At 40.5% G+C, this 26,202-nt stretch overlaps 1 protein-coding gene across 1 annotated transcript in view; it reads right to left on the bottom strand.

Annotated features, from left to right (window-relative positions):
• LOC133656407 (netrin receptor UNC5D-like) overlaps positions 1 to 26,202 on the bottom strand; it is a 190,173-nt gene that overhangs the window by 17,736 nt on the left and 146,235 nt on the right. Inside the window, exons 12-14 of the mRNA XM_062057491.1 lie at positions 18,289 to 18,460; positions 7,565 to 7,795; positions 6,147 to 6,296 (exon numbers count right to left, since the gene is read on the bottom strand). Of these exons, the coding sequence (XP_061913475.1) occupies positions 6,147 to 6,296; positions 7,565 to 7,795; positions 18,289 to 18,460 (553 nt within the window). The remainder of the gene's footprint in view (positions 1 to 6,146; positions 6,297 to 7,564; positions 7,796 to 18,288; positions 18,461 to 26,202) is intronic.

Here is a 26,202-nt window from a genome sequence, read left to right as displayed (position 1 = left end):
TGCTGCCACAGAAAGACGTGTTTTCTGTCACTCCTTCTTTGTCTCGTTTTGTCCACCAAACGTTTTATGCTGTGCGTGAGTGCACAAAGGTGAGCATTGTTGATTTTATTGATTTGCTGAAGTGTTAATCAGGCATATTTGGTCAGTGCATGACTGCAAGCTAATCAATGCTAACATGCTATTTAGGCTAGCTGTATGTACATATTGCATCAATATGCCTCATTTGTAGCTATATTTAAGCTCATTTAATTTCCTTTACTTATGTCCTCTGTGTATTTAATTTATATTTGCATATCTTATGACACATTATCTGTATGTAATATTGGCTGCATTTCTCATAGTTGTTTGTGTGCCATGTTGTTCCAGACCACAGCAAACGTTGCCCAGCTATAAATCCATTAGAAGAAGGCAGCCTGTCATTTCCTTAAACTTGGACACACACATCTATACCTTTGGCCATTAAAAGCTAGTAATTTCCAGAAGTTATATCATCCAATGAGAAGCCTCCATTTTGCTAATAATTTCTAATGTTGCAAAAAATGTGTAGAATAAAAATTAAAATACAACATTTCTGTCAACGAATATTTGCGTCTGCCTATGATAGTAGGCTAATATAGATAATATAGACACTTACATCATGTGTTGTCTTTATTATAACACTTTTATAATACTTTTAAATTCATTTTGATAGTAGGCTAATGTAGCTAATATAGACACTTACATCATGTGCTGCCTTCATTATAACACTTATATAAGACTTTTAAATTCATTTTGATAGTAGACTAATATAACTAATACAGACACTTACATCATGTGTTGCCTTCATTATAACACTTATATAAGACTTTTAAAGTCATTTTGATAGTAGGCTAATATAGCTAATAGAGACACTTACATCATGTGTTGCCTTCATTATAACACTTATATAAGACTTTTAAAGTAATTTTGATAGTAGGCTAATATAGCTAATACAGACACTTACATCATGTGTTGCCTTCATTATAACACTTATATAAGACTTTTAAAGTAATTTTGATAGTAGGCTAATATAGCTAATAGAGACACTTACATCGTGTGTTGCCTTCATTATAACACTTATATAAGACTTTTAAAGTCATTCTGATAGTAGGCTAATATAGCTAATATAGAAACTTACATCATGTGTTGCCTTCATTATAACACTTATATAAGACTTTTAAAGTCATTTTGATAGTAGGCTAATATAGCTAGAGACACTTACATCATGTGTTGTCTTAATTATAACACTTATATAAGACTTTTAAATTAATTTTGATAGTAGGCTAATATAACTAATATGGACACTTACATCATGTGTTGCCTTAATTATAACACTTATATAAGACTTTTAAATTCATTTTGATAGTAGGCTAATATAACTAATATAGACACTTACATCATGTGTTGCCTTCATTATACCACTTATATAAGACTTTTAAAGTCATTTTGATAGTAGGCTAATATAGCTAATAGAGACACTTACATCATGTGTTGCCTTCATTATAACACTTATATTAGACTTTTAAATTCATTTTGATATTAGGCTAATATAACTAATATAGACACTTACATCATGTGTTGCCTTCATTATACCACTTATATAAGGCTTTTAAAGTAATTTTGATAGTAGGCTAATATAGCTAATAGAGACACTTACATCATGTGTTGCCTTCATTATAACACTTATATTAGACTTTTAAATTCATTTTGATAGTAGGCTAATATAGCTAATAGAGACACTTACATCATGTGTTGCCTTCTTTATAACACTTATATAAGACTTTTAAATTAATTTTGATATTAGGCTAATATAACTAATATAGACACTTACATCATGTGTTGCCTTCATTATACCACTTATATAAGACTTTTAAAGTAATTTTGATAGTAGGCTAATATAGCTAACATAGACACTTACATCATGAGTTGTCTTCATTATAACACTTATATAAGACTTTACATTTTTTGCGGCTCCAGACAGATTTTTGTTTTGTATTTTTGGTCCAATATGGTTCTTTCAACCTTTTGGGTTGCTGACCCAAATACATAAGTATTCATTAAAAACAAGGCAGGTTTTATTTAACAAGTACATTCAATATTTTTGCCCGCTCTCACATTTTGAACAGTAACACTGCGTTTGAATATAGGAAAATAGAACTACTTTAAATCGAGTGATTTTATTGGCGTACCACCAGATGGAGCCTGGTAGTACATGTACCACAGTTTGAGAATCACTGATCTAAAGCAGAGGGTTCTTAACCTTTTCCACTACAAAGGGGTCCGGGGCCCTCTCAAATATTGATTGTAATCATATTTAATTATTATATCTAACCTACTTAGAGTTTATAATCCAATTACAGTGTTATTATTTTACACAAACCTTAGGCTTAGGTCAGGCGGATTAGAAAAATCAGCTCTAACTAAATATGTTGACTAAGTAAGGATTCATACATAAATGCTGATGTTGTTCATTTTACATACAATTATTTAGCGCTAAAATAAATACATTAAGTAGCTAAATAAATAAAAAATAATGATTCATGTTTCTTAACTAAACTGTCAATAAAATGGAGGTGCAAATGAAAATGCAGTTTCCCCACTTTAGTCACCATTTTTGCGCTATGAAACTCGAACTCCAGACTTCTTCTATTTAAGATTGTCATTACTGCCACAAGTGGTGGAAAAGTGTACTACAACTGATTAAAAAAAAAAAAGTGCTGAGGGCCAAAAAAAATAAAATAAAAAAATAAAAAAGACACACTTTGGACACCCCTGCTATATGGAAAACTGTGACAAAAGTATCGGGACAGCTACGGGGCATTTTTTGTTTTGTTTTGGTGCATTGGTGAGGTCAGAGGTCCCACATTCAGTGCACTGGCAAGAGAAAAAGGCTTCTTCTCAGTGTTCCCACAATTGTCCTCAATGAAGATTGAGGCACGCCTGGAACGGGGGCTTCTGAAGGTGGGCCGTAGGAGGGACACGCTGCTCAGGTAATCAGCCAGACATCATTACAGGAAGAAAAAAAAAAAGGGTCCATCCTGCGGGCCAACGAGGAGCTGTAATGGATGAATCATCATCCTTCAGACGGCGACACAGGAGAGCGTCCTCGTCTCGTAGCTCAAATAGCGTCTCCCGCCGCTCCTGAAGAAGCCTCCTTGGTATTCCGCAGACACCGGCGTGAGCTAATTGTGCTAATAGAACAGTCGCTGCGGGTTGAACTTCACCATGCAGAGTGGAACATGGCGCCTATAGACTGTAAGTGTGTGTCATCTCCTGCTGTGTCCCTACTTTCAATCATACAGAGAGGGTCGTCTAATGGAAACATAGACAAGATGAAGATAACTCCAACAGTGGGGGCTGATAGTGGACTGAAGGACAGATGGTGGACAGATTTTGGACTGATGGTGGATTGATGGTAGACTAGTTGTGGACTAATGGTGGACTAATGGTAGACTAGTAGTGGACTAATGGTGAACTGATGGTGGACAGATACTAGACAAATGGTGGACAGATTGTGGACTGGTGGTGGACTAATGGTGGACAGATGCTAGACTGACTGTGGACAGATAACGGACTGATGGTGGACAAATTCTGGACTGATGGTGGACGGATGGTGGACAGATTCTGGACTGATTGTTGAGTGATAATGGACTGATGGTGGACAGATGATAGACTGACTGTGGACAGATGGTGGACTGATGGTGGACTGGTGGTGGACAGGTGGTGGACTGGTGGTGGACTGATGGTGGACAGATGCTAGACTGACTGTGGACAGATAACAGACTGATGGTGGACAAATTCTGGACTGATGGTGGACAGATGGTGGAAAGATTCTGGACTGATTGTTGAGTGATAATGGACTGATGGTGGACAGATGATAGACTGACTGTGGACAGATGGTGGACTGATGGTGGACTGATGGTGGACTGGTGGTGGACAGGTGGTGGACTGGTGGTGGACTGATGGTGGACATATACTAGACTGATGATGGACTATGTGGTTTGATTGGGGATTGATGATGGATTAATGTTGGACAGATGGTGGACTGATGGTGGACAGATGGTGGACAGATGGTGGACTGACTGTGGACAGATGGTGGACTGACTGTGGACAGATTCTGGACTGATTGTGGACAGATTCTGGACTGATTGTGGACAGATGGTGGACTGACTGTGGACAGACTGCGGACAAATGGTGGACAGATAATGGACTATGTGGTTTGATTGGGGATTGATGATGGATTAATGGTGGACTGGTGGTGGACAGATGGTGGACTGACTGTGGAAAGATGGTGGACTGACTGTGGACAGATGGTGGACTGACTGTGGACAGATTATGGGCTGATTGTGGACAGATTCTGGACTGATTGTGGACAGATGGTGGACTGACTGTGGACAGACTGTGGACATATGGTGGACTATGTGGTTTGATTGGGGATTGATGGTGGACTGGTGGTGGACTGATGGTGGACATATACTAGACTGATGATGGACTATGTAGTTTGATTGGGGATTGATGATGGACTGGTGGTGGACTGATGGTGGACTGAATGTGGACAGACGGTGGAATGACTATGGACAGGTGGTGGACTATGTGGGTTGATTAGGGATTGATGATGGATAAAATGGTGCACAGATGGTGAACTTGTGGTGGACAGGTGTTGGACTGGTGGTGGACTGATGGTGGACATAGACTGATGGTGGACTAGACTGATGATGGACTATGTGGTTTGATTGGGGATTGATGATGGATTAATGTTGGACTGGTAGTGGACTGATGGTGGACTATGTGGTTTGATTGGGGATGGATGATGGATTAATGGTGGACAGATGGTGGACTGGTGGTGGACTGATGGTGGACTGACTGTGGACGGGTGGTGGACTGATGGAGGACTGATGGTGGACTCTGTGGTTTGATTGGGGATTGATGATGGATTAATGGTGGACTGGTGGTGGACTATGTGGTTTGATTGGGGATTGATGATGGATTAATGTTGGACTGGTAGTGGACTGATGGTGGACTATGTGGTTTGATTGGGGATAGATGATGGATTAATGGTGGACAGATGGTGGACTGGTGGTGGACAGATGGTGGAGAGATGGTGGACTGGTAGTGGACAGATTTTGGACTTATGGTGGACAAATACTAGACCGATGGTGGACTCGTCGTGGATTGATGATGGATTAATGGTGGACAGATGGCGGACTGGTGGTGGACAGATACTAGACTGATGATGGACTGGTAGTAGATTGATGGTGGACTGGTGGTGGACATATTTTGGACAGATGGTGGACAAATACTAGACTGATGGTGGACTGGTAGTAGATTGATGATGGATAATTGGTGGACAGATGGTGGACTGGTGGTGGACAGATACTAGACTGATGGTGGACTGGTGACGGATTAATGGTGGACAGATTGTGGACTGGTGGTGGACAGATTCTAAACCGATAGCCGACTGATGGTGGACAGATGGTGTACTGAAGGATAGATGGTGGGCTGATGGTGAACTAATGCTGGACAGGTGGTGGACAGATGAACAAGTGGTGGACAGATTTTGGATAAATGGTGGACTGTACTGATGAACAATACCACAGATTTTCTTTCCAATTCAATATCAGGTAACATTTTTGGCTGGTATCAGCGATACTTTGTGGAAAGAAACCCAATGAGTCTGGTAAAATTGAAAAAGTGGTGTATTTTAAGTCTCGCCACTTTACGCATAGATTTTTGCGCTTAAGAAACTTCTCCATGACTTTAGCTCTACACTTCTTCTGTTTGTTTGATATTGTCATTACTGCCACAAGTGGTGGAAAAGTGTACTACAACTGAGTGCCCATACAGCCCACAGCTGAGAAACAAGATATGTTTTGGCGGCTATGGGGGGCCCTACGGTTAAGGAATACTGATTCAGACAAAAAGATTCCAATAATTTAGTCACTTTAAATTGTGTTCCTGTTAATTACATACATGATCTCAAATAACTAAAGTATCAAAAGTATCGATATGTTGGTTTGAGAATCGATATTTCAGTATCGATCCACACATCACTAGTGACTTAATGGTGGACAGATGGTGGTCTGGATCAATGGTGGTCAGACGGTGGTCAGATTGTGGTCAGTGTGTACCTGGCAGGTGGTGAAAGGCTTGATGCTCCACAAAAGCTGTGGGATGTCCTGGATGGACACCTGCAGGCTCAACATGTTGCCCCTGAACATCAACACTTTGGGCTCCTCCAGGAGTCGCCCGCCTCGACCACGCTCACCCGCCGTCACCTCCTGGGGGCGCCAGAAGAACAGGAAGGGAGGACTCCTTCAGAAAACTTCATAATAAAATGTCATGTGTCATGTGCTTTTTCTTTTTGACGATACATAATATATATAATAATTAATTATAATCTAAATTCAACACATACGTGTGTTATTAAATGTGTCATTAATTTATTTAATGTAAAATTATATTTCATTATTTAACAATTTAATTATTATCTAATGGTTTAATTAAATATTTCACAATTTAATTGATCATTTCACAAATGAATTAATAATGGATTTTATAATTTCATGATTTATTTATTGACTTATGAATTAATGACACATTTAAGTAATTATTTAAATATGCATTTATTTAGAAAATGGATAAATGGATGTAATTTCACCCATTCAGCCGTCAAAGTCAGTGGGCGGATCTTAATAGCTGATTGGACTAGATTTGTGTTAGCCCCGCCCACTGTGTCTGACTAATTACAATAAATGACACACACGTTAATGAATAAATAAATGATTATAAAAAATGACGATAAATATTGATTAGATGCATTTTTAGATTGTAAAATAATTCAAGAAATCATCAAATAATCGATTAAATCATGAAATAATAAAATTTATAAATAGAGTGATTAAATAATTTAATACAAATTTAATAAATAATTTATAATTTATAATAAATTATCAAATGTACTTTGAGATTAAATAAACACATCTATATATTTAATTGAAACAATAATAAATGAAGGAATTATTCAAAGATGTATTTATGTGTAAAATGTTGTCCCATCTGCATATATAGGTGGGTAAGCAGTGGGGCGGTAGATATTACAGTAAGTAGGTACACAGATACTGACATTATCGCTACCACATTTTTAGCCACGTCAAAATGGTTTTAAATCCTAAAGCCAACACAGAACTTGGACAAAAAAGCATTCAGCTTTGCTGCTCCCTGGTCATGGAATGACATCCAGACGGATCTGAGGCTACCAGAATTGATCACTTTGGGGGAGTTTAAGTCCATTTTAAAAGATCGAGAAACCAGTTCTCTTGGAAAATGTACTTGCTTTTAAATTTAATTATTACTTAATCGTTTAAAATTATTTTTGACCTGTTGTGGTATGACTGCTGTTCTTCTGTTGTGTTGTCTTGTTGTAATTATTATTGTAACTTTGTTTGTCAGGTCGCTCTTGAAAAAGAGATTTTAATCTCAATGAGTCTTTACCTGGTTAAATAAAGGAAATTGATTGATTGATTGATTGATTGAAATCCGTGGTCACCTGGAAAGCGTGCGGCGTGTCGTCCACACAGTAGACCGTGAGGACGAAGCCCAAAGGGTTCCTGGGGTCGGGGCTCCCGAAGGCGGCCAGTCGCAGGCGCTTGGCAGCGTCGTGGCTCAGTGGCTCCCCCACCAGGGCGTAGCGTCCGGGCTGCTCCAGCAGGACGTGGCACCTTTGGGCCTCTAGCAGACAGTAGCAGGACGTGCACTCCTCGTGCACGCACATCACTTCCTGCGGGAGGAGAGGCGGAGTGGAGCGGATGTGAGACCACATTGCTACCGTGTGACATCCTGACGACGAGGCGCAACGGTGGGTGCAAATGTTCGCGCCTGCACGGCGAAGACGAGTGGGAGAGGAACGAATGACGACGTGTCACAGGGTAGTTAACTCGGTGAGTGGGTGTTACTTACCTGTGTGAAGTTGCCCCCCCCGACCCCTTACTGCAAACACTAAAATGATACTGCTGTAAAAACCTTTATTTGTGCCGTTATGGTTTTGAAGTTATTCTAATATCTGGCAAGTGATGTAATAATAATAATAATAGATTTTATTTGTAAAAAAGCACTTTACATTGAGTAAACAACCTCAAAGTGCTACAGTGTATTAAAAAAAATAAAAATAAAAAGATAATAAAAATAAATAAAAATAAAAACTAGAACAGCCTAATAGCTAGAACTAGTATGCATATATCTAAAAAAAAGGCTTTTTTTTTTTTTTTTTTTTTTTTTAAAAAGAAGGGTTTTTAAGCCTTTTTTAAAAGCATCCACAGTCTGTGGTGCCCTCAGGTGGTCAGGGAGAGCGTTCCATAGACTGGGAGCGGCGGAGCAGAAAGCCCGGTCTCCCATTGTTCGTAGCTTTGTCCTCGGAGGTTGGAGGAGGTTAGCCTGTCCGGAGCGGAGGTGTCATGTGGAGGATTTGGGGGTGAGTAGTTTTTTGAGATAGAGAGGGGCATTTCAATGGAAGCACTGGTGTGTTAGTAGGGAGACTTTGTATTCAATCCTTAGTGGAACAGGAAGCCAGTGAAGGGTTGGTGTAATATGGTCATATTTCCGCACTCTCATCAGGATCCTAGCAGCACTATTCTGTATGTATTGCAGCTGTAAATGTAATTCTGCCCCCCCACCTCGGCAAAATCTCCCCGAACGTGTTGAATTCGTTTGTGTTGCGAAATTCTTTTGTGTAGCTATTATAGTTTTTTTATGTTATTAATTATGTTTGAGTATTCATAAACAGCCCCCGACCCCTTCTTGTTATTCTAAGTCTCATTTGCAAGTATTATATGCTAGACTTTGCACGCAGTTGCAATTCTGAGACGTTAGATGGCAGTAGTGTGTTGCCATTAAGCTTTTGTTGCACCCTAAAACGTGTTTATACTGTAAGTATTTGACTTAGTACACACCAGCTGTTATAATTTTCATTAACAAATTGGGAGGTGTTAAAAATCGCCATGTAGAATCGCTAATGCTAATCAGTAGCACGTATATGGCGCAGTCGATGTAAATTAGCATCAAGCTAGTGCAGCTTTAATGTTGGGGGAATGGATGTGACCATGATGCTTTATCAGTATCGTGCTTCAAACCTCGCTTTGAAAAGCTGCGAATGGCAAAACGTGCTAAATGTAGCCGTTAATCCTGACTTCCAGCCCCCCCACTTCGACAAAATCTCCCCAAACGTGTTGTATTCGTTTGTGCTGCAACATTTTTTAGTGTAGCTATTATAGTTTTTTTATGTTATCAATAATGTCTGATTATTATTATTGTTCTTCTAAGTCTCATTTGCAAGTATTACATAGTAGACTTGGCGTGCAGTTGCAATTCTGAGACGTTAGATGGCAGTAGTGTATAGGCTACGATATGTTGCCATCAATCTGAATCTAGTCTTTTGTTGCACCCTAAAACTAGTTTATACTGTAAGTACTTTACTTATTACACACCAGCTGTTGTAGTTTTCATTAACACATTTGGAGGCGTTAAATGCTAATGCTAATCAGTAGCATGTATATGGCGCAGCCAATGTAAATTAGCATCGAGCTAGTGGAGCTTTGCTGTTTGGGAGTGCAGGGGGGCGGGGGTACCCTTCGGGGGTACGTTGTGCTGCAAATTTTTTTGGTGTAGCTATTATAGTTTTTTTTATGTTATTAATAATGTTTGATTATTATTATTGTTCTTCTAAGTCTCATTTGCAAGTATTACATAGTAGACTTGGCGTGCAGTTGCAATTCTGAGACGTTAGATGGCAGTAGTGTATAGGCTACGATGTGTTGCCATCAATCAAAATCGAGTCTTTTGTTGCACCCTAAAACTAGTTTATACTGTAAGTATTTTACTTATTACACACCAGCTGTTGTACTTTTCCTGAACACATTTGGAGGTGTTAAATGCTAATGCTAATCAGTAGCATGTATATGGCGCAGCCAATGTAAATTAGCATCGAGCTAGTGGAGCTTTGTTGTTTAGGGGCACGGATGTGGCCACGATGCTTTATCAGTATCGTGCTTCAAACCCCGCTTTGAAAAGCTGTGAACGGCTAAACATGCTCATTGTTGCCTCAATGCTAATTTACATTGGCTGCGCCATATACATGCTACTGATTAGTATTAGCATTTAACACCTCCAAATTTGTTAATGAAAACTACAACAACTGGTGTCTAATAAGTAAAATACTTACAGTATAAACACGTTTTAGGGTGCAACAAAAGACTAGATCCAATATAAATATAAATACTTTTATTCATTTTTGTTTTGTAGGTGAACGTGTTTTATACATCGAGTTAATGTTGCTGATCAATTTGAATTGTTTTTATTGAGTTTATTTAATTTTATTTCTCAGTATCAAATGGTCGAAAAGTCTATATTTTAAATAAGGATTACATTTTTTCAGGCAAATTGATGCACTTTAAAATATTTTCTGTTCCAGACTAAAAAAACAGTGTTAATAAAGTTGTTGTAAATTGATCCTTATTTCTTTCTTTTTTTGTCAATGTTAATCAGGACACAATGTTATGCAGAGGGGAACTTATAACACTTTTATAAACAAGTTATACTATTTATAGTTGCACCAGAAAGTGGGGGGTGGATGGCGGCATGACAGAAAATAATTGAGGAGTGTTGCTTGGGTGCTTGTTTCCTCGCCAAGTGTTTGAACCGACCGAGCCTGCAAGTGGAACAAAAGGTATGGAAATACGGCAAGTCTGATTTTTATCTACACCGACATCTGGTAGTTCTGGAAAATAATTGACTACCCGTCCCGACTCTGGAGTCTCCCTTTCCCTTTCGTGGGCCAAGATGGCGACTGTTGATTGCGTGCGTCTTCAAGCCGCAGTGGGGAATTGGTGAAGTCGCCAGACGGAAGAAACGTTAAAAGCTGCGAGGGAATGAAAGTGATGAGGCGGCGGTTATGTTAGCGATGCTAATTGCGGAGATTTGCCGTTATGTAAGACTCGGTCTTCATTATTTCACAGCGACATATGTCAGAGTTGCAACTCGCCCTGAACCCGCCGCCATCTTGTCACCCCCACCCCCGGCAGCGGTGACGGATGCGTCTTTTGATAGTTCCCTTTTGTGCAAGACGTGGGCAGCCAAATTACATCTGTGTAAATGTCACGCAGCTTGAAAGGAGCCGGCCAGGGGAAGAAGGCGAGCCCCTCGGAGGTCACCGTAATCCCCCGCGCCAACCACCGCCGTCTCCCTGATGAGGTCAGTCCAACAATAAAAGAGCATCTCGGACACTTCCGCCCTGCCGAGGCAACGATGGAGGGTGTCGGGGTGGGGAACGATTCCTGACAGCTGTCACGGGAAGTTGTCGTCACGTGGCGTGGAGCGGGTCAAAGGTCACCGCGGTGCGTTAAAAAAAAAAAAACGGGCTATTCCGCCTGCAGCTGCGTCGTTCTTCAAAACGTCGCTAGGAGCCGAACTCCTAATTTCAGTGACTGATAGTCGTCATTTGCATGCACGCTGACATTTGTTCCGGAAGCATGACGGCGCGGGCCGGATTTATGCGGCGAATGACGGATGCGGGCTGACAGCTCCGAAATCAGGCGCGCGCGAGCGTGACGACGGGTTTCAGCCATACTTGCCAACCCTCCCAATTTTCCCGGGAGACTCCCGAATTTCAGTGCCCCTCCCGAAAATCTCCCGGGGCAACCGTTCTCTTTCTTCCGATTTCAACCCGGACAACAATATTGGGGGCGTGCCTTAAGAGCACTGCCTTTAGCGTCCTCTCTCACCTGAAACCTTCCAGTGTTTCCCACACATTCATTTATTTGTGGCGGCCCGCCACGAAAGAATTACGTCCGCCACAAATAAATAAATAAATAAAAAATATATATATATATATTTTTTTGTCCTGTCCAGCTTCTCAGGTAAATCATATAGTTGATATAGATGCCCATATAGACTGTTCAGATTTACTTTACAAAAGAGAAGTGTAGGATACTTCTCTTGTTGCCTTATTTGTATTTGACCACTACTGTTTTCTGTTTATTTGTTACTGACTGTGGCAGGACACCTCTGCCTCTGTTTCACTTTATGTTGCTGGTAAATAATATGGTTGTAGTAGTAGGCTAAAGTTAAATTATTTAGTATGCACTAATTAAAGGGGCAGAACTTTAAGAGACATTTGAGCTTTTATATTTTATAAGATATATTTTTTGTAAGAACCACAATTAATAAATATATTTCAGTGAATAACTTATTGTTCAAATCTGTATATAAATATGTACATAAAGTGTTGTAATTATATTGTAAAATGGATGGATGGATGGACGTTTAAAACAAAACTGTTATTATTAATTAGCAAGTATACATTTTTTGAGCCTTTTTAGAGAAAATAATATCATTGTAGAGATTATGCAAATTACTTGATGATGTCATTATGACCACGCCCATAACCACGCCCCCACCGCCACAGGTATCTTGGCAGTTTATGGGAAACACTGCCTTCACCCCTTAACAGCCGCATGCTGTCCAGGGCTCCGCTTTTCCTCCATATAAACAGCGTGCCGGCCCAGTCACATTATAATGTAGCGTTGGACGGGTTTAACAATGGTCTTTACTCGAAGATGTCAAGAAATGCTGACACGTTGTATGATCTTTTAACTGGTTTAATAATAACGTTAATTTCAAGCACACACACACACACACACACAAGTGAATGCAAGGCATACCGTATTTTTCTGACTACAAGTCGCAGTTTTTTTCATAGTTTGGCCGGTGGTGCGACTTATACTCAGGAGCGACTTATGTGTGAAATTATTAACGCATTACCGTAAAATATCAAATAATATTATTTAGCTCATTCACGTAAGAGACTAGACCAGGGGTCGGCAACCCGCGGCTCCGGAGCCGCATGCGGCTCCTTGACCACTCTGATGCGGCTCAGCTACATACATGCCGACCCCCCCGATTTTCCCAGGAGACTTATGAATCTCTGTGTCTCTCATAGATTACTCCCAGGGAAAAAATAATCCTATTTACACTCTAATTTCTAAATAAAGGGCGTGCCCTAATTGCACTGCAGTAATTGTCCTCTATAGCATTTACATACAGCATGCCAGTTTAGCCACATGTTGCATGTTGTTATTACTTGCACACACAGGAGACAGCAAAGCATACTTACTCATCAGCCACACAGTTTACACTGACGGTAGCCGTATCAAACAACTTTAACATTATTACGTTACAAATATGCGCCACACTGTGAACCCACACCAAAAAAGAATGAAAAACACATTTCTGGAGAACATCCCACCGTAACACAACATAAACACAACACAACCATTACCCAGAATCCCATGCAGCCCTAACTCTTCCGGTCTATATTATACACCCCCGCTACCACCAAATCCCCCCACACATCAACCCCCCCCTCTCCGTGCGTTGGTTGAGCGGAAGAGTTAGGGCTGCATGGGATTCTGGGTATTGGTACCGTCAGTGTAAGATGTGTGGCTGCTGAGGTAGTACGCCTTGCTGTCACTTACATGAGCAAGCTGAAATTGCATTCTACGTGTGGTCGAGCAGGTACACTGTTAGGGCAGACTGTAGAGGGCGCCAAATGCAGTGTCATCACGCTCTGATATTCGGGAGTCTCCCGGGAAAAATGAGAGGGTTGGCAAGTATGACGCTATCAAGCGCCATTCATTCAAAACTCGTGGGCTGCACTAACATCAAATTTCCACATTAAAGTGCGTGCCGGTGCGTGTGTCGGAGACCCCTGGTTAACATAGCACAAAGCATTTAAGCTTTGTATGCGGTGTTTTTCATTTTAAATTAAATTTTTTTTTTTGTGGCTCCCATTACTTTCTTTAATTTGTGAAACTTGCCAAAATGGCTCTTAGAGTGGTAAAGGTTGCCGACCCCTGGACTAGACGTATAAGATTTCATCGGATTTAGCGATTAGGAGTGACAGATTGTTTGGTAAACGTATAGCACTGGGGTGTCCAAACTTTTTCCACTGAGGGTCGCACACTGAAAAATCAAAGCAAGCGGGGGCCATTTTGATATTTTTTATTTTAAAAACCAATACAATATAGTATGTATAAAAAATATACATTTAGGCCTCCACTCAGGCTTGATCCCAGTGACCCCAAAGGGTTTTGGTTTAAAAAAAAATTAAAAATGTGTCATTATTCAGTATTATTATTTTTATTATTATTCAAGTTTTGAATCTCTAGATCAACATTAGGTCTATTTGTCAATATAACATTGTTAAAGATTTAAGTTGTATTCTCTTTTTGTCAAAGAAAACCCATTTTTTTTAATGGAAAAAACACAAAATATGCAATATTTTCACCCAATAAATTTTTTAAGTGGAATATTTGACATTATATAATAACTGGAGCCTTAAAAAGGTCAATAACTCATAACACCATTGATTTTAATTCATTATTTTTTTGAGCAATGACACTTAAAAAAAAAAGTTCTACTAAAATTATTGGGGATCCAAAAGGGTACTGCTCAGTAAAGTTTAAAAAAATAAATCCAACATTTTTTTTTACTTTTACCACAACAGTCTCAAGATCAACTTCAGATCTATCCGTCAATTATAAGTTTTATTGTTGATTATGTTTTTTGTTTGTTCGTTTTAGGCCCTTCTTCAAAAAAACTTTGTTTTTTAAATGACAACCAAAAAATATACAACATTTCCCCCCCAAAATATCTCAAAGTGCAATATTTAATGTGAAGTAAATGGAGCCTTGAATAGGTCAATAATTCATAATGACATTGATTTTGATTCATTATTATATTTTAAAGAAAGAAACAGCCTGCATGGCAGCTTTGTGTTATTAGAGTAAATAATGCAACATTTTCTTGTTACATTTCTCCTGTTTGGTCTTTTATACCACTTTTTATGTTTTGAATTTTTTTTTCATCGTATTTTTAGAATGTGCCGTGGGGCCGTTAAAAAATTACCTGCGGGCCGCAAATGGCCCCCGGGCCGCACTTTGGACACCCCTGGTCTAAGTCATTAAAATGTTAAAAACAAGTCAAATTATTATTTTATTTATATAACGCTAACAGTAAATCTGTACAGTATATCAACTTCAGGTTGATATAAAGTTTAAAAAAACAAAAAGGTTTTATGCCTTTTCTGTCAAAGTCAACTTAGTTTTTTATAATAATGCCCAAAACATTCAGAAAGCAATGTTTGATGTGAAGTAATTAGAGCCTTAAAAATATCAATAATGCAAGACACCATTGATTTTAATTCATTATTATTTTTGAGTAATCACAGTGAAAAGATAAATAAAATCCCATTAAATATATTTGGGATCCAAAAGGTGCCCCACTCAAAGTGATACATTTTTATTATTTTTTTTTTTAAACTTTCAACACTTAAGTTACGAGATCAACTTCAGATATATCTGTCGATTTTACGTTTGAACTATTATTTTGTTTGTTTTATGCTCTTTTGTCAAATAAAATGTTGATGTTTTTGTGTGGCAACCACACAATATATGCAATATTTCCCACATAAAACATTTTAAAGTGAAATATTTGAAATAATTGGAGCCTTGAATAGGTAAATAATTCATTATAACATTGATTTTTTTTTTTTTTGGAGCAATGGCAAAAAAATAAAAAATAAAGATAGACAAAAGAAAAAAAAAGCCTGCATGGTAGCTTTGTGTCAACATTGCAACATTTTCTATTTAGATTTCACCTCAGTCCACTTTTTTAAAATGTTTTTTTAATTTTTGCAATAGCATTTCTAGAATGTTTGGCGGGCCGCAAATGGCCCCGGGCCGCACTCTGGACACCCCTGTTCTATATGTTATAGTTATTTGAATGACTCTTACCATAATATGTTACGTTAACATACCAGGCACGTTCTCAGTTGGTTATTTATGCCTCATATAACGTACACTTATTCAGCCTGTTGTTCACTATTCTTTATTTATTTTAAATTGCCTTTCAAATGTCTATTCTTGGTGTTGGGTTTTATCAAATAAATTTCCCCAAAAAATGCGACTTATACTCCAGTGCGACTTATATACGTTTTTTTCCTTCTTTATTATGCATTTTCGGCCAGTGCGACTTATACTCCGGAGCGACTTATACTCCGAAAAATACGGTACTTGGTCAACAGCCATACAGGTCACACTGACGGAAGCCGTATAAACAACTTTAACACTGTTACAAATATGCGCCACACTGTGAACCCACATCAAACAAGAATGGCAAACACATTTCGGGAGAACATCCGCACCGTAACACAACAGAACAAATACCCAGAACCCCTTGCAGCACTAACTCTTCCGGGACGCTACAATAACATCTACGCCTTTTGGAGCTCAGTGCACAACTGCACACACAACAAGAAGGAGACGAAACAGAAGAACGAAGAAGAGACATGGCGACAACGAGTAAGAAGAAGAAATGAGTTGCGAGTTGTCGTGATTAAATGTAACATGTTTATGTGTGCATGGCATGGAGGTTTTTTCCCCGCTTCAGACTAGGCCCCCTTAGGAGCCCAGTCTAGTTTGTATTTTTTTTTAAAAACTCATCTTCTTCCCCAGCGTTTTACCTTTTTCCCACCTTTAACGGGGCGCCTCGTGGCGACCCATCAGTGTTCCTGTTCTGTAACCCTGTACACCAGACCTGGGCATTCTGCGGCCCCCGGGCCGCATCCGGCCCTTTGTACATCCCTGTCCGGCCCGCGTGAGGCCAACCATAAATTACAAAATAAATGTAAAAAAGTATCTATTTCGAGTGTGCAATACAATGGTGCTGCTTTTGTTTTGAAAAGCGTTATTTGTATTACTTCCGTGTTGACGTATGCTCGTGCGCGCAGCGGCAATCACAAATTACAAAATAAATTAAAAAAAACATCTATGTCGTGCGTGCAATACAACTGTGCTGCTTTTATTCTGAAAAGTGTTATTTATGGGCGTGCTGTGAGTGAAGGCGCATAGCGACAAGTGATGCCCGGTTATCCCCGAGACGCTAAAAAAAGAAAAGTTGATGACGAATGGCGTGTTTTCAACAAGACATGGACTGCCAAGTAAAGGTAAAGCCGTGTGCTTAATTTGTGGTCTTCTTGAGTTGCATAAATGAGGAGTGAGGATAAACGTGCGTGTGGAAGGAACGAGATAAGTTGAGCTGTGTTAGTATAGCTTGCTCAATAAAAGTTTAAAAAGAGCGTCAGACTTGGTGTGCACTTCTTTTGGACGCTACAATTGGGGGCAGAAGTAAAACTTTGCGCATACTGCGCTGTTTGTGTGCTCAGCCGGCTACGTCATCGGGAGGTACGTGCCACGTGAGGAGCTCGCCGCAAAGAGAGAGAGAGAGAGAGAGGCAGTTTCTACAGGTGCAGCGCATGTTGCTTGCCATGGGGGAATTCCGCCCTCAATGAAGACTCCCAGGTTTGATGGCAAGGCGAACTGGGATGCATTTCATCCCACTTCTGACATCAATTGTAGCGTCCAGAAGAAGTGCACACCAAGTCTGATGCTCTTTTTAAACTTTTATTGAGCAAGCTATACTAACACAGCTCAACTTATCTCGTTCTTTCCACACGCACGTCTATCCTCACTCCTCATTTCCGCAACAGCAACGCTTCCTCCTTCTTCTCCAATCACCTTACAGGCGTGCTACGTTCACAACAAAGAGGATGCAGGATAAAGTGACAGAAATTGAAATGTTTGTATTGTAATATACATCAGGAAGTGTTGTGTAAGAAAGTGTTAAAAATAAAACCATCAAAAGCCATCTGCTTTTGTATAAAGATAAGTTAGGTTAAATGAAAATATTATTATTATTATTATCTAGCTTACGGTATATCAAAAATAATTTAAGCAAAATTTAATTGAAATATTGTCGGTGTGGCCCTCCAGCAGTGCTCGGGTTGCTCATGCGGCCCCCGGTAAAAATTAATTGCCCACCCCTGCTGTACACTGTTTGTTTGTCTAATCTTGAACGGGTTTATGCTGAAAACATAGTTTCGTTGTACTTGTTGCAATGACAATAAAGACCTATCCTATCCTATCCTAAATATGCTTGCAAGTTCCAAAATGATTGGAAAAAAAAATAAAAAATTCATTTCATCCAGGACAGCTCGAAGGGGAAGGGGTATGCTGCCTGCACCACAACCCCGCCCCGGCAACCCCGCCCCGGCAACCATGCCCCAACACCACCACCTGATCCCATCTCCCGAATTCGGAGGTCTCGAGGTTGGCAAGTATGGTTTCAGCATGGACGTCGGCGGCAGTAGACGCCGCGACTCACCTCCCATTTGTCGTCCGCCGTCTGCCGCTTCAGATGGGTGATCCAGTTCTCGGCGCCGCCCTCGGCCGAGTGCGCCATGGTCACGGCCACGGGGCAGGACAGATCCAGCCCCGGCGGTCCGTAGGTCACGGCGGGACTCAAGAAGATCTCTGGTCCGTCGCCCAACGCCGATCTGCATGACGACATGAGGGCGAAAATGGAGAAAATAATTGAAATGTCAAATTGTTAGCTGGCGAGCTACTTCCTGGTTTATGGGGGATGACGGAAGAGTTTACGGATATTTTTCCACCTTAAAGCACAGGGAGTCTCACTGCCTGTTCACTTAGTTCTGGACCAGGACAAACACAGTGAGTACACTTCTGTCTTTGCAATTACACACACACACACACACACACACACACAGACACACACACACACACACACACACACACACACACACACACACACACACACACACACACACACACACACACACACACACACACACACACACACACACACACACACACACACACACACACACACACACACACACACACACACACACAGAGCTTGATTGGTTTCGATGGTGAGGAGAGGTGCCGGGATCAAGACAAAGCAAGAGTATATTAAAAGTTAAAGTACCAATGATCGTCACAGACACACTAGGTGTGGTGAAATTTGTCCTCTGCATTTGACTTGTTCAACCCCCTGGAAGGTGAGGGGAGCAGTGGGCAGCAGCGGTGGCCGCGCCCGGGAATAATTTTTGGTGATTTAACCCCCAATTCCAACCCTTGATGCTGAGTGCCAAGCAGGGAGGTAATGGGTCCCATTTTTATAGTCTTTGGTATGACTCGGCCGGGGTTTGAACTCACAACCAACCGATCTCAAGGCGGACACTCTAACCACTAGGCCAGTGTTTTTCAACCTTTTTTGAGCCAAGGCACATTTTTTGCGTTGAAAAAATCCGCAGGCACACCACCAGCACAAATCATTAAAAAATGAGTTGACAGTAAAAAGTTGTTGTCGCAATTGCTGGGTATGACTTTAAAGCATAACCAAGCATGCATCAATATAGCTCTTCTCTCAAAGTAGGTGTACTGTCACCACCTGTCACATCACGCCGTGACTTATTTTGAGTTTTTTGATGTTTTCCTGTGTGTAGTGTTTTAGTTCTTGTCTTGCGCTCCTATTTTGGTGTCTCTTTCTCTTTTTTTGGTATTTTCCTGTAGCAGTTTCATGTCTTCCTTTGAGTGATATTTCCCGCATCTACTTTGTTTTAGCAATCAAGAATATTTCAGGGGTTTTTATCCTTCTTTGTGGGGATGTACTTTGTGGACGCCGTCTTTGCTCCACAGTAAGTCTTTGCTGTTGTCCAGCATTCTGTTTTTGTTTACTTTGTAGGCAGTTCAGGCAGGAAGGTAATGGGTCCCATTTTTATAGTCTTTGGTATGACTCGGCCGGGGTTTGAACTCACAACCTACCGATCTCAGGGTGGACACTCTAACCACTATATGCTTAGTTAACAAGTCTGCCAGGGAGGGGCAGAAAGGAGGACAAAAGCATGTGAACAGAGGAACAATCTAAATCAGGTGGCCACACCGCAATTATGGCTGACCTTGTAATAGTGAATATATATGAATAGAAATGTATAATAGCCTTGTTGTTACACAATTTGCATAGGAAAATATTTTTGATGACTATACTTTTTAAAACCAGATGGATTATTAACTTGCCTTGCTTGTTACAGGATCAGATAATATTAAAGTGAACAACATGTGACATTGGATGTGGTTCATTTCTCTGTCAAAACTGAAATAATTAGAATGTCAGAACGTGCTTTATTATTTCCAACCTTTTGTTGAAGGCCACATAAAAGACATAGCAGGCCAACTCAAATTATGCGGCATATCATATAAAATACCACAACCCACATAAAATGATGTGACTTGCCAAATAAATGATGTGATGGGCTGAATAAAATGATGCTACGGGATGAATAAAATTATACAGCGAACCACATAAAATGATGTGGCAACCACGTAAAATGATGCGGCAGGCCAACTAGAATTATTTGGCGGTCTACATAAAATGATGTGGCGAGCCACATAAAATCAGGGGGCGGACCACCGAAAATTGTGCGGCGGACCACAAAAAATAAATCGGCAGGCCAAATGCAATGCGGTGGCCCACATAAAATGATGTGACGTGCCGGCTAAAATGATATGACGGGCTGAATAAAATGATCCGACGAGCCGAACAAAATGATGCAGCGATGACGCAGCAGACCGAATAAAATGATGCAGCGGAACACATTAAATGAAGTGGCAAGCCGAATAAAATGACGCGGCGACCACATAAATTGAGGTGACAAACCATGTAAAATGATGCAGCAGGCCGAATGAAATGTGGCAAACCACATGAAAAGATGTGGCACGCCAAAAAAAATACATAAAATGACGTTGCGGGTTACATAAAATGAGGCTTCAAGGCCAACTAAAATGAGGCTTTGGGCCACATAAAATGAAGCGGCAGGCCGATTAAAATGATGTGGCGACCACATAAAATTATATGCCGACCACGTAAAATGATGTGGCAAAACCAGTAAAATGATTCGGCGACCACATAAAATGATGTGGCAAACCCCGTAAAATGATGCTGCGGCCTACATAAAATGAAGTGGCAGGACAAATGAAATGCGGTAGGCCACTTGAACTGATGTGACTTGCCTAATAAATGATGTGGCTTTGGGCCACATAAATGATGCGGCAGGCCTATAAAATGCCGCGGCAGGCCGAGTAAAATGATGCAGCGAACCACATAAAATGATGTGGCAAACCAAGTAAAATGATGCAGCAGGCCGAATTAAATGATGTGGCAAACCACGTAAAATGAGCGGCACGCTAAAAAAAATTATTTGGCAGTCAACATAAGAGGATGTGGCGGCCTGCATAAAATGATGCAGCGACCTACATAAAATGAAGCGGCAGGCCAAATGAAATGCGGCGGGCCCCATAAAATGATGTGACTTGCCAAATAAATGATGTGATGGGCTGAATAAAATGATGCTACAGGATGAATAAAATGATGCAGCGAACCACATAAAATGATGTGGCGAACCACATGAAATGATGCAGCAGGCCGAATAAAATGACGTGACAGGCCAAAGAAAAATGATTTGGCGGTCTACATAAAATTATGTGGCGAGCCACATAAAAACAGGCGGCAGACCACAAAAAATGTGTCGGGCCACATAAAATGATGTGACGTGCCGAATAAATGATATGGTGGGCTGAATAAAATGATGCGACGTGCCGAATAAAATAATGCAGCGAACCACATAAAATTATGTGGTAGACCGAATAAAATGACGCCGCGGACTACATTAAATGACGCGGCGACCACATAAAATTATGTTGTAAACCACATAAAATGATGCAGCAGGCCAAATAAAATGATGTGGGCAAACCACATAAAATGATGCGGCAGGCCAAAAATTATTATTTGGCGGTCTACATAAAATGAAGTGGCGGGCTTCATAAAATGATGTTGCGGTCTACATAAAATGATGTGGCGGTCTACATAAATTGAGGCTTCAGAACAACTAAAATGAGGCTTCAGGCCGCTTAAAATGATGCGACAGGCCGAATAAAATGATGCGGCGACCACATAAATGAAGCGACAGGCCCACATTTTTTTTTATGTGGCGGACCACATAAAATGATGTAGCAAACCACGTAAAATGATGCAGCAGGTTGAATAAAATGTGGCGGGCCTTTTTAAACCATGTGCCGGGCCAGTTTTAGCCCCAGGTCCTTGAGTTTGACACCTGAGATTTAAAGAGACAGCGGCAGACTCTGTAGGACACGGTCATCTCTCCAGCGCTGGTGTTGCTACTGTTTGTCCTTGCTCCATTTGTGGAATACATCGTTAATCTTCAGTTGGAGTCTACTTGCCTTGACTAGACAAGCCGTTAAAGAACCTGGGAGGACCTGGGAGCCCTTTAGAAAGGGAGATGGGAACACTTCTTAAAAGCCATTTTATTATTGAGTGTTTAAATATGTTCTGTCATATTTTGTAATTTGTTTAGAGTGTTTAACCTGAAAACCAAAATAAGTTTTGTTTGCAACTGGGAAAGAAGTTCATGTATTTCTCTACTGCAAAATATTTGCCACTTGCCAAGGTTTTACATTTTATTTCTAGAAATTCCTCTAGTTTTAGGAGCTATTTACTTATTTGCAGTTACTGACTTTACACCATAATCTGGATTATAGCATGAATAATTGTATTTTGAAAACGTTACAAAAGAGAAAATAACTATTCAAATAAAATATTTCGGTTTTCCCCACATAAAAAATCTTGTTTAAAGATTGTGCGACATCCCGAGGATACTTAACTTAAGAAGTTCAAGTTGTTTTCAGAATAAAATACTTATTTCTATCTTAAAAGTCCTGCAAATGTTTAGATATGCAACTCTTAATTTAGGATGTCTTATCAAGTAAAATGATTAATTTCACTAGTTTAAAAGTGGAAAAGTGTTCTGACGAGTCCACATTTCAAAGAAAAAAACCATCCGGATTGTTCTTGGCACAAAGTTGAAAAGCCAGCATCTGTGATGGTATGGGGGTGTATTAGTGCCCAAGGCATGGCTAACTTACACATCTGTGAAGGCACCATTAATGCTGAAAGGTACATACAGGTTTTGGAGCAACATACACTATATTGCCAAAAGTATTTGACCACCCATCCAAATGATGACAATCAGGTGTCCTAATCACTTGGCCCGGCCACAGGTGTATAAAATCAAGCACTTAGGCATGGAGACTGTTTCTACAAACATTTGTGAAAGAATGGGCCGCTTTTAGTGATTTCCAGCATCATAGGATGCCACCTGTGCAACAAATCCAGTCGTGAAATTTCCTCGCTCCTAAATATTCCAAAGTCAACTGTCGGCTTTATTATAAGAAAATGGAAGAGTTTGGGAACAACAGCAACTCAGCCACCAAGTGGTAGGCCACGTAAACAGACAGAGAGGGTTCAGAGGATGCTGAAGTGCATAGTGCAAAGAGGTCGCCGACTTTCTACACAGTCAGTTGCAAAAGAGCGCCAAACTTCATGTGACCTTCCAATTAGCCCACGTACAGTACGCAGAGAGCTTCATGGGATGGGTTTCCATGGCCGAGCAGCTGCATCTAAGCCATACATCACCAAGTCCAATGCAAAGCGTCGGATGCAGTGGTGTAAAGCAGTGGTCCCCAACCTTTTTGTAACTGCTAACTGGTCAACGCTTGAAAATTTGTCCCAAGGACCGGAGGGGTGGGGGTATGGGTATGGTATTTTTTTTTGTCATGAAAAAATACAATCATGTGTGCTTACGGACTGTATCCATGCAGACTGTATTGATATATATTGATATATAATGTAGGAACCAGAAATATTAATAACAGAAAGAAACAACCCTTTTGTGCGAATGAGTTTGAATGGTGGAGGGAGGTTTTTTGGGTTTGTGCACTAATTGTAAGTGTATCTTGTGTTTTTTATGTTGATTTAATAAAAATAAAAAATTAATTAAAAAAATTATTATTATTATTATTATTTTTTTAATTTATTTCTTGTGAGGCCCGGTACCAATCGATCCACAGACCGGTATTGGGCCGCGGCCCGGTGGTTGGGGACCACTGGTGTAAAGCACATCACCACAGGACTCTAGAGCAGTGGAGACGCCTTCACTGGAGTGATGACTCACGCTTTCCCATCTGGCAATCTGATGGACCAGTCTGGGTTTGGAGGTTGCCAGGAGAACGCTACATTTCGGACGGCATTGTGCCGAGTGTGAAATTTGATGGAGGAGGAATTATGGTGTGGGGTTGTTTTTCTGGAGTTGGGCTTGGCCCCTTAGTTCCAGTGAAAGGCACTTTGAATGCTCCGGGATACCAAAACATTTTGGACAATTCCATGCTCCCAACCTTGTGAGAACAGTTTGGAGCGGGGCCCTTGCTCTTCCAACATGACTGTGCACCAGTGCACAAAGAAAGGCCCATAAAGACATGAATGACAGAGTCTGGTGTGGATGAACTTGACTAGCCTGCACAGAGCCCAACCCGATAGAACACCTTTGGAATGAATTAGAACTGAGACTGAGAGCCAGGCTTTCTCGATCCACCAATGCGCTTTTAGAAGAATGGTCGAAAATTCCTATAAACACACTCCGCAACCTTGTGGACAGCCTTCCCAGAAGAGTTGAAGCTGTAATAGCTGCAAAAGGTGGACCGATATCATATTGAACCCTGTGGGTTAGGAATGGGATGGCGCTTCAAGTTCATATGTGAGTCAAGGCAGGTGGCCAAATACTTTTGGCAATATAGTGTATGTTGCCATCCAAGCAACGTTATCATGGACGCCCCTGCTTATTTCAGCAAGACAATGGCAAGCCACGTGTTACAACAGCGTGGCTTCTTAGTAAAAGAGTGCGGGTACTAGACTGGCCTGCCGTCCAGACCTGTCTCCCATTGAAAATGTGTGAAGCCTAAAACACCACAACGGAGACCCTGGACTGTTGAACAACTTAAGCTGTACATCAAGCAAGAATGGGAAAGAATTCCACCTGAAAAGCTTCAAAAATTGGTCTCGTCAGTTCCCAAACGTTTACTGAGTGTTGTTAAAAGGAAAGGCCATGTAACACAGTGGTGAACATGCCCCAGTGCCAACTTTTTTGCAATGTGTTGCTGCCATTATATTCTAAGTTAATTATTATTTGCAAAAAAAAAAGAAGAAGTATATATCTTGTCTTTGCAGTCTATTCAATTGAATGTAAGCTGTTTTTATTTACCATTTACACAAGGTGCCAACTTCACTGGTTTTGGGTAGAGATGTCCGATACTATTGGACTGCCGATATTATCAGCCGATAAATACTTTAAAATGTAATATCGGAAATTATCGGAATCTGTTTTAAAATGATCGGTATCGGTTTCAAAAAGTAAAATGTATGACTTTTTAAAACGCCGCTGTGTACACGGACGTAGGGAGAAGTACAGAGCGCCAATAAACCTTAAATGCACTTCCTTTGCCTGCCGGCCCAGTCACATAATATCTATGGCTTTTCACACACACAAGTGAATGCAAGGCATACTTGGTCAACAGCCATACAGGTCACACTGCGGGTGGCCGTATAAACAACTTTAACACTGTTACAAATATGCGCCACACTGTGAACCCACACCAAACAAGAATGACAAACACATTTCGGGAGAACATCCGCACCGTAACACAACATAAACACAACAGAACAAATACACAGAACCCCTTGCAGCACTAACTCTTCCGGGACGCTACAATATACAGCCCCCGCTACCCCCACCTCAACCCCGCTTACCTCAACCTCCCCATGCTCTCTCAGGGAGAGCATGTCCCAAATTCCAAGCTGCTGTTTTGAGGCATGTTAAAAAAAAAAAATGCACTTTGTGACTTCAATAATAAATATGGCAGTGCCATGTTGGCATTTTTTTTCCATAACTAGAGTTGATTTATTTTGGAAAACCTTGTTACATTGTTTGATGCATCCAGCGGGGCATCACAACAAAATTAGGCATAATAATGTGTTAATTCCACGACTGTATATATCGGTATCGGTAATTAAGAGTTGGACAATATCGGATATCGGCAAAAAAGCCATTATCGGACATCTCTAGTTTTGGGTTTTGTACTTTTATAGTTTTGCTAGCGAGCTGATACGTGCTAATACTTGGAAGCAGTGTTCTGCTTTAAATGAAGAAATGCTAGAAAACTAATCTAACGTGCGTCCTTGATCTCATAAATAAGCATGACAATTTTCAGAAAGCAAGACACTAATTTGTTGAAACTACCCCAGGCTTTTTGCTTGATCTTTTATGATATTTAATGAATTGCTAGCCACACTCGACGCTACTGCATTAGC

The sequence above is a fragment of the Entelurus aequoreus genome, linkage group LG08 (genome assembly GCF_033978785.1).
Source record: "Entelurus aequoreus isolate RoL-2023_Sb linkage group LG08, RoL_Eaeq_v1.1, whole genome shotgun sequence".
NCBI lineage: Eukaryota > Metazoa > Chordata > Actinopteri > Syngnathiformes > Syngnathidae > Entelurus > Entelurus aequoreus.
This window is presented reverse-complemented; position numbering and strand designations above follow the sequence as displayed.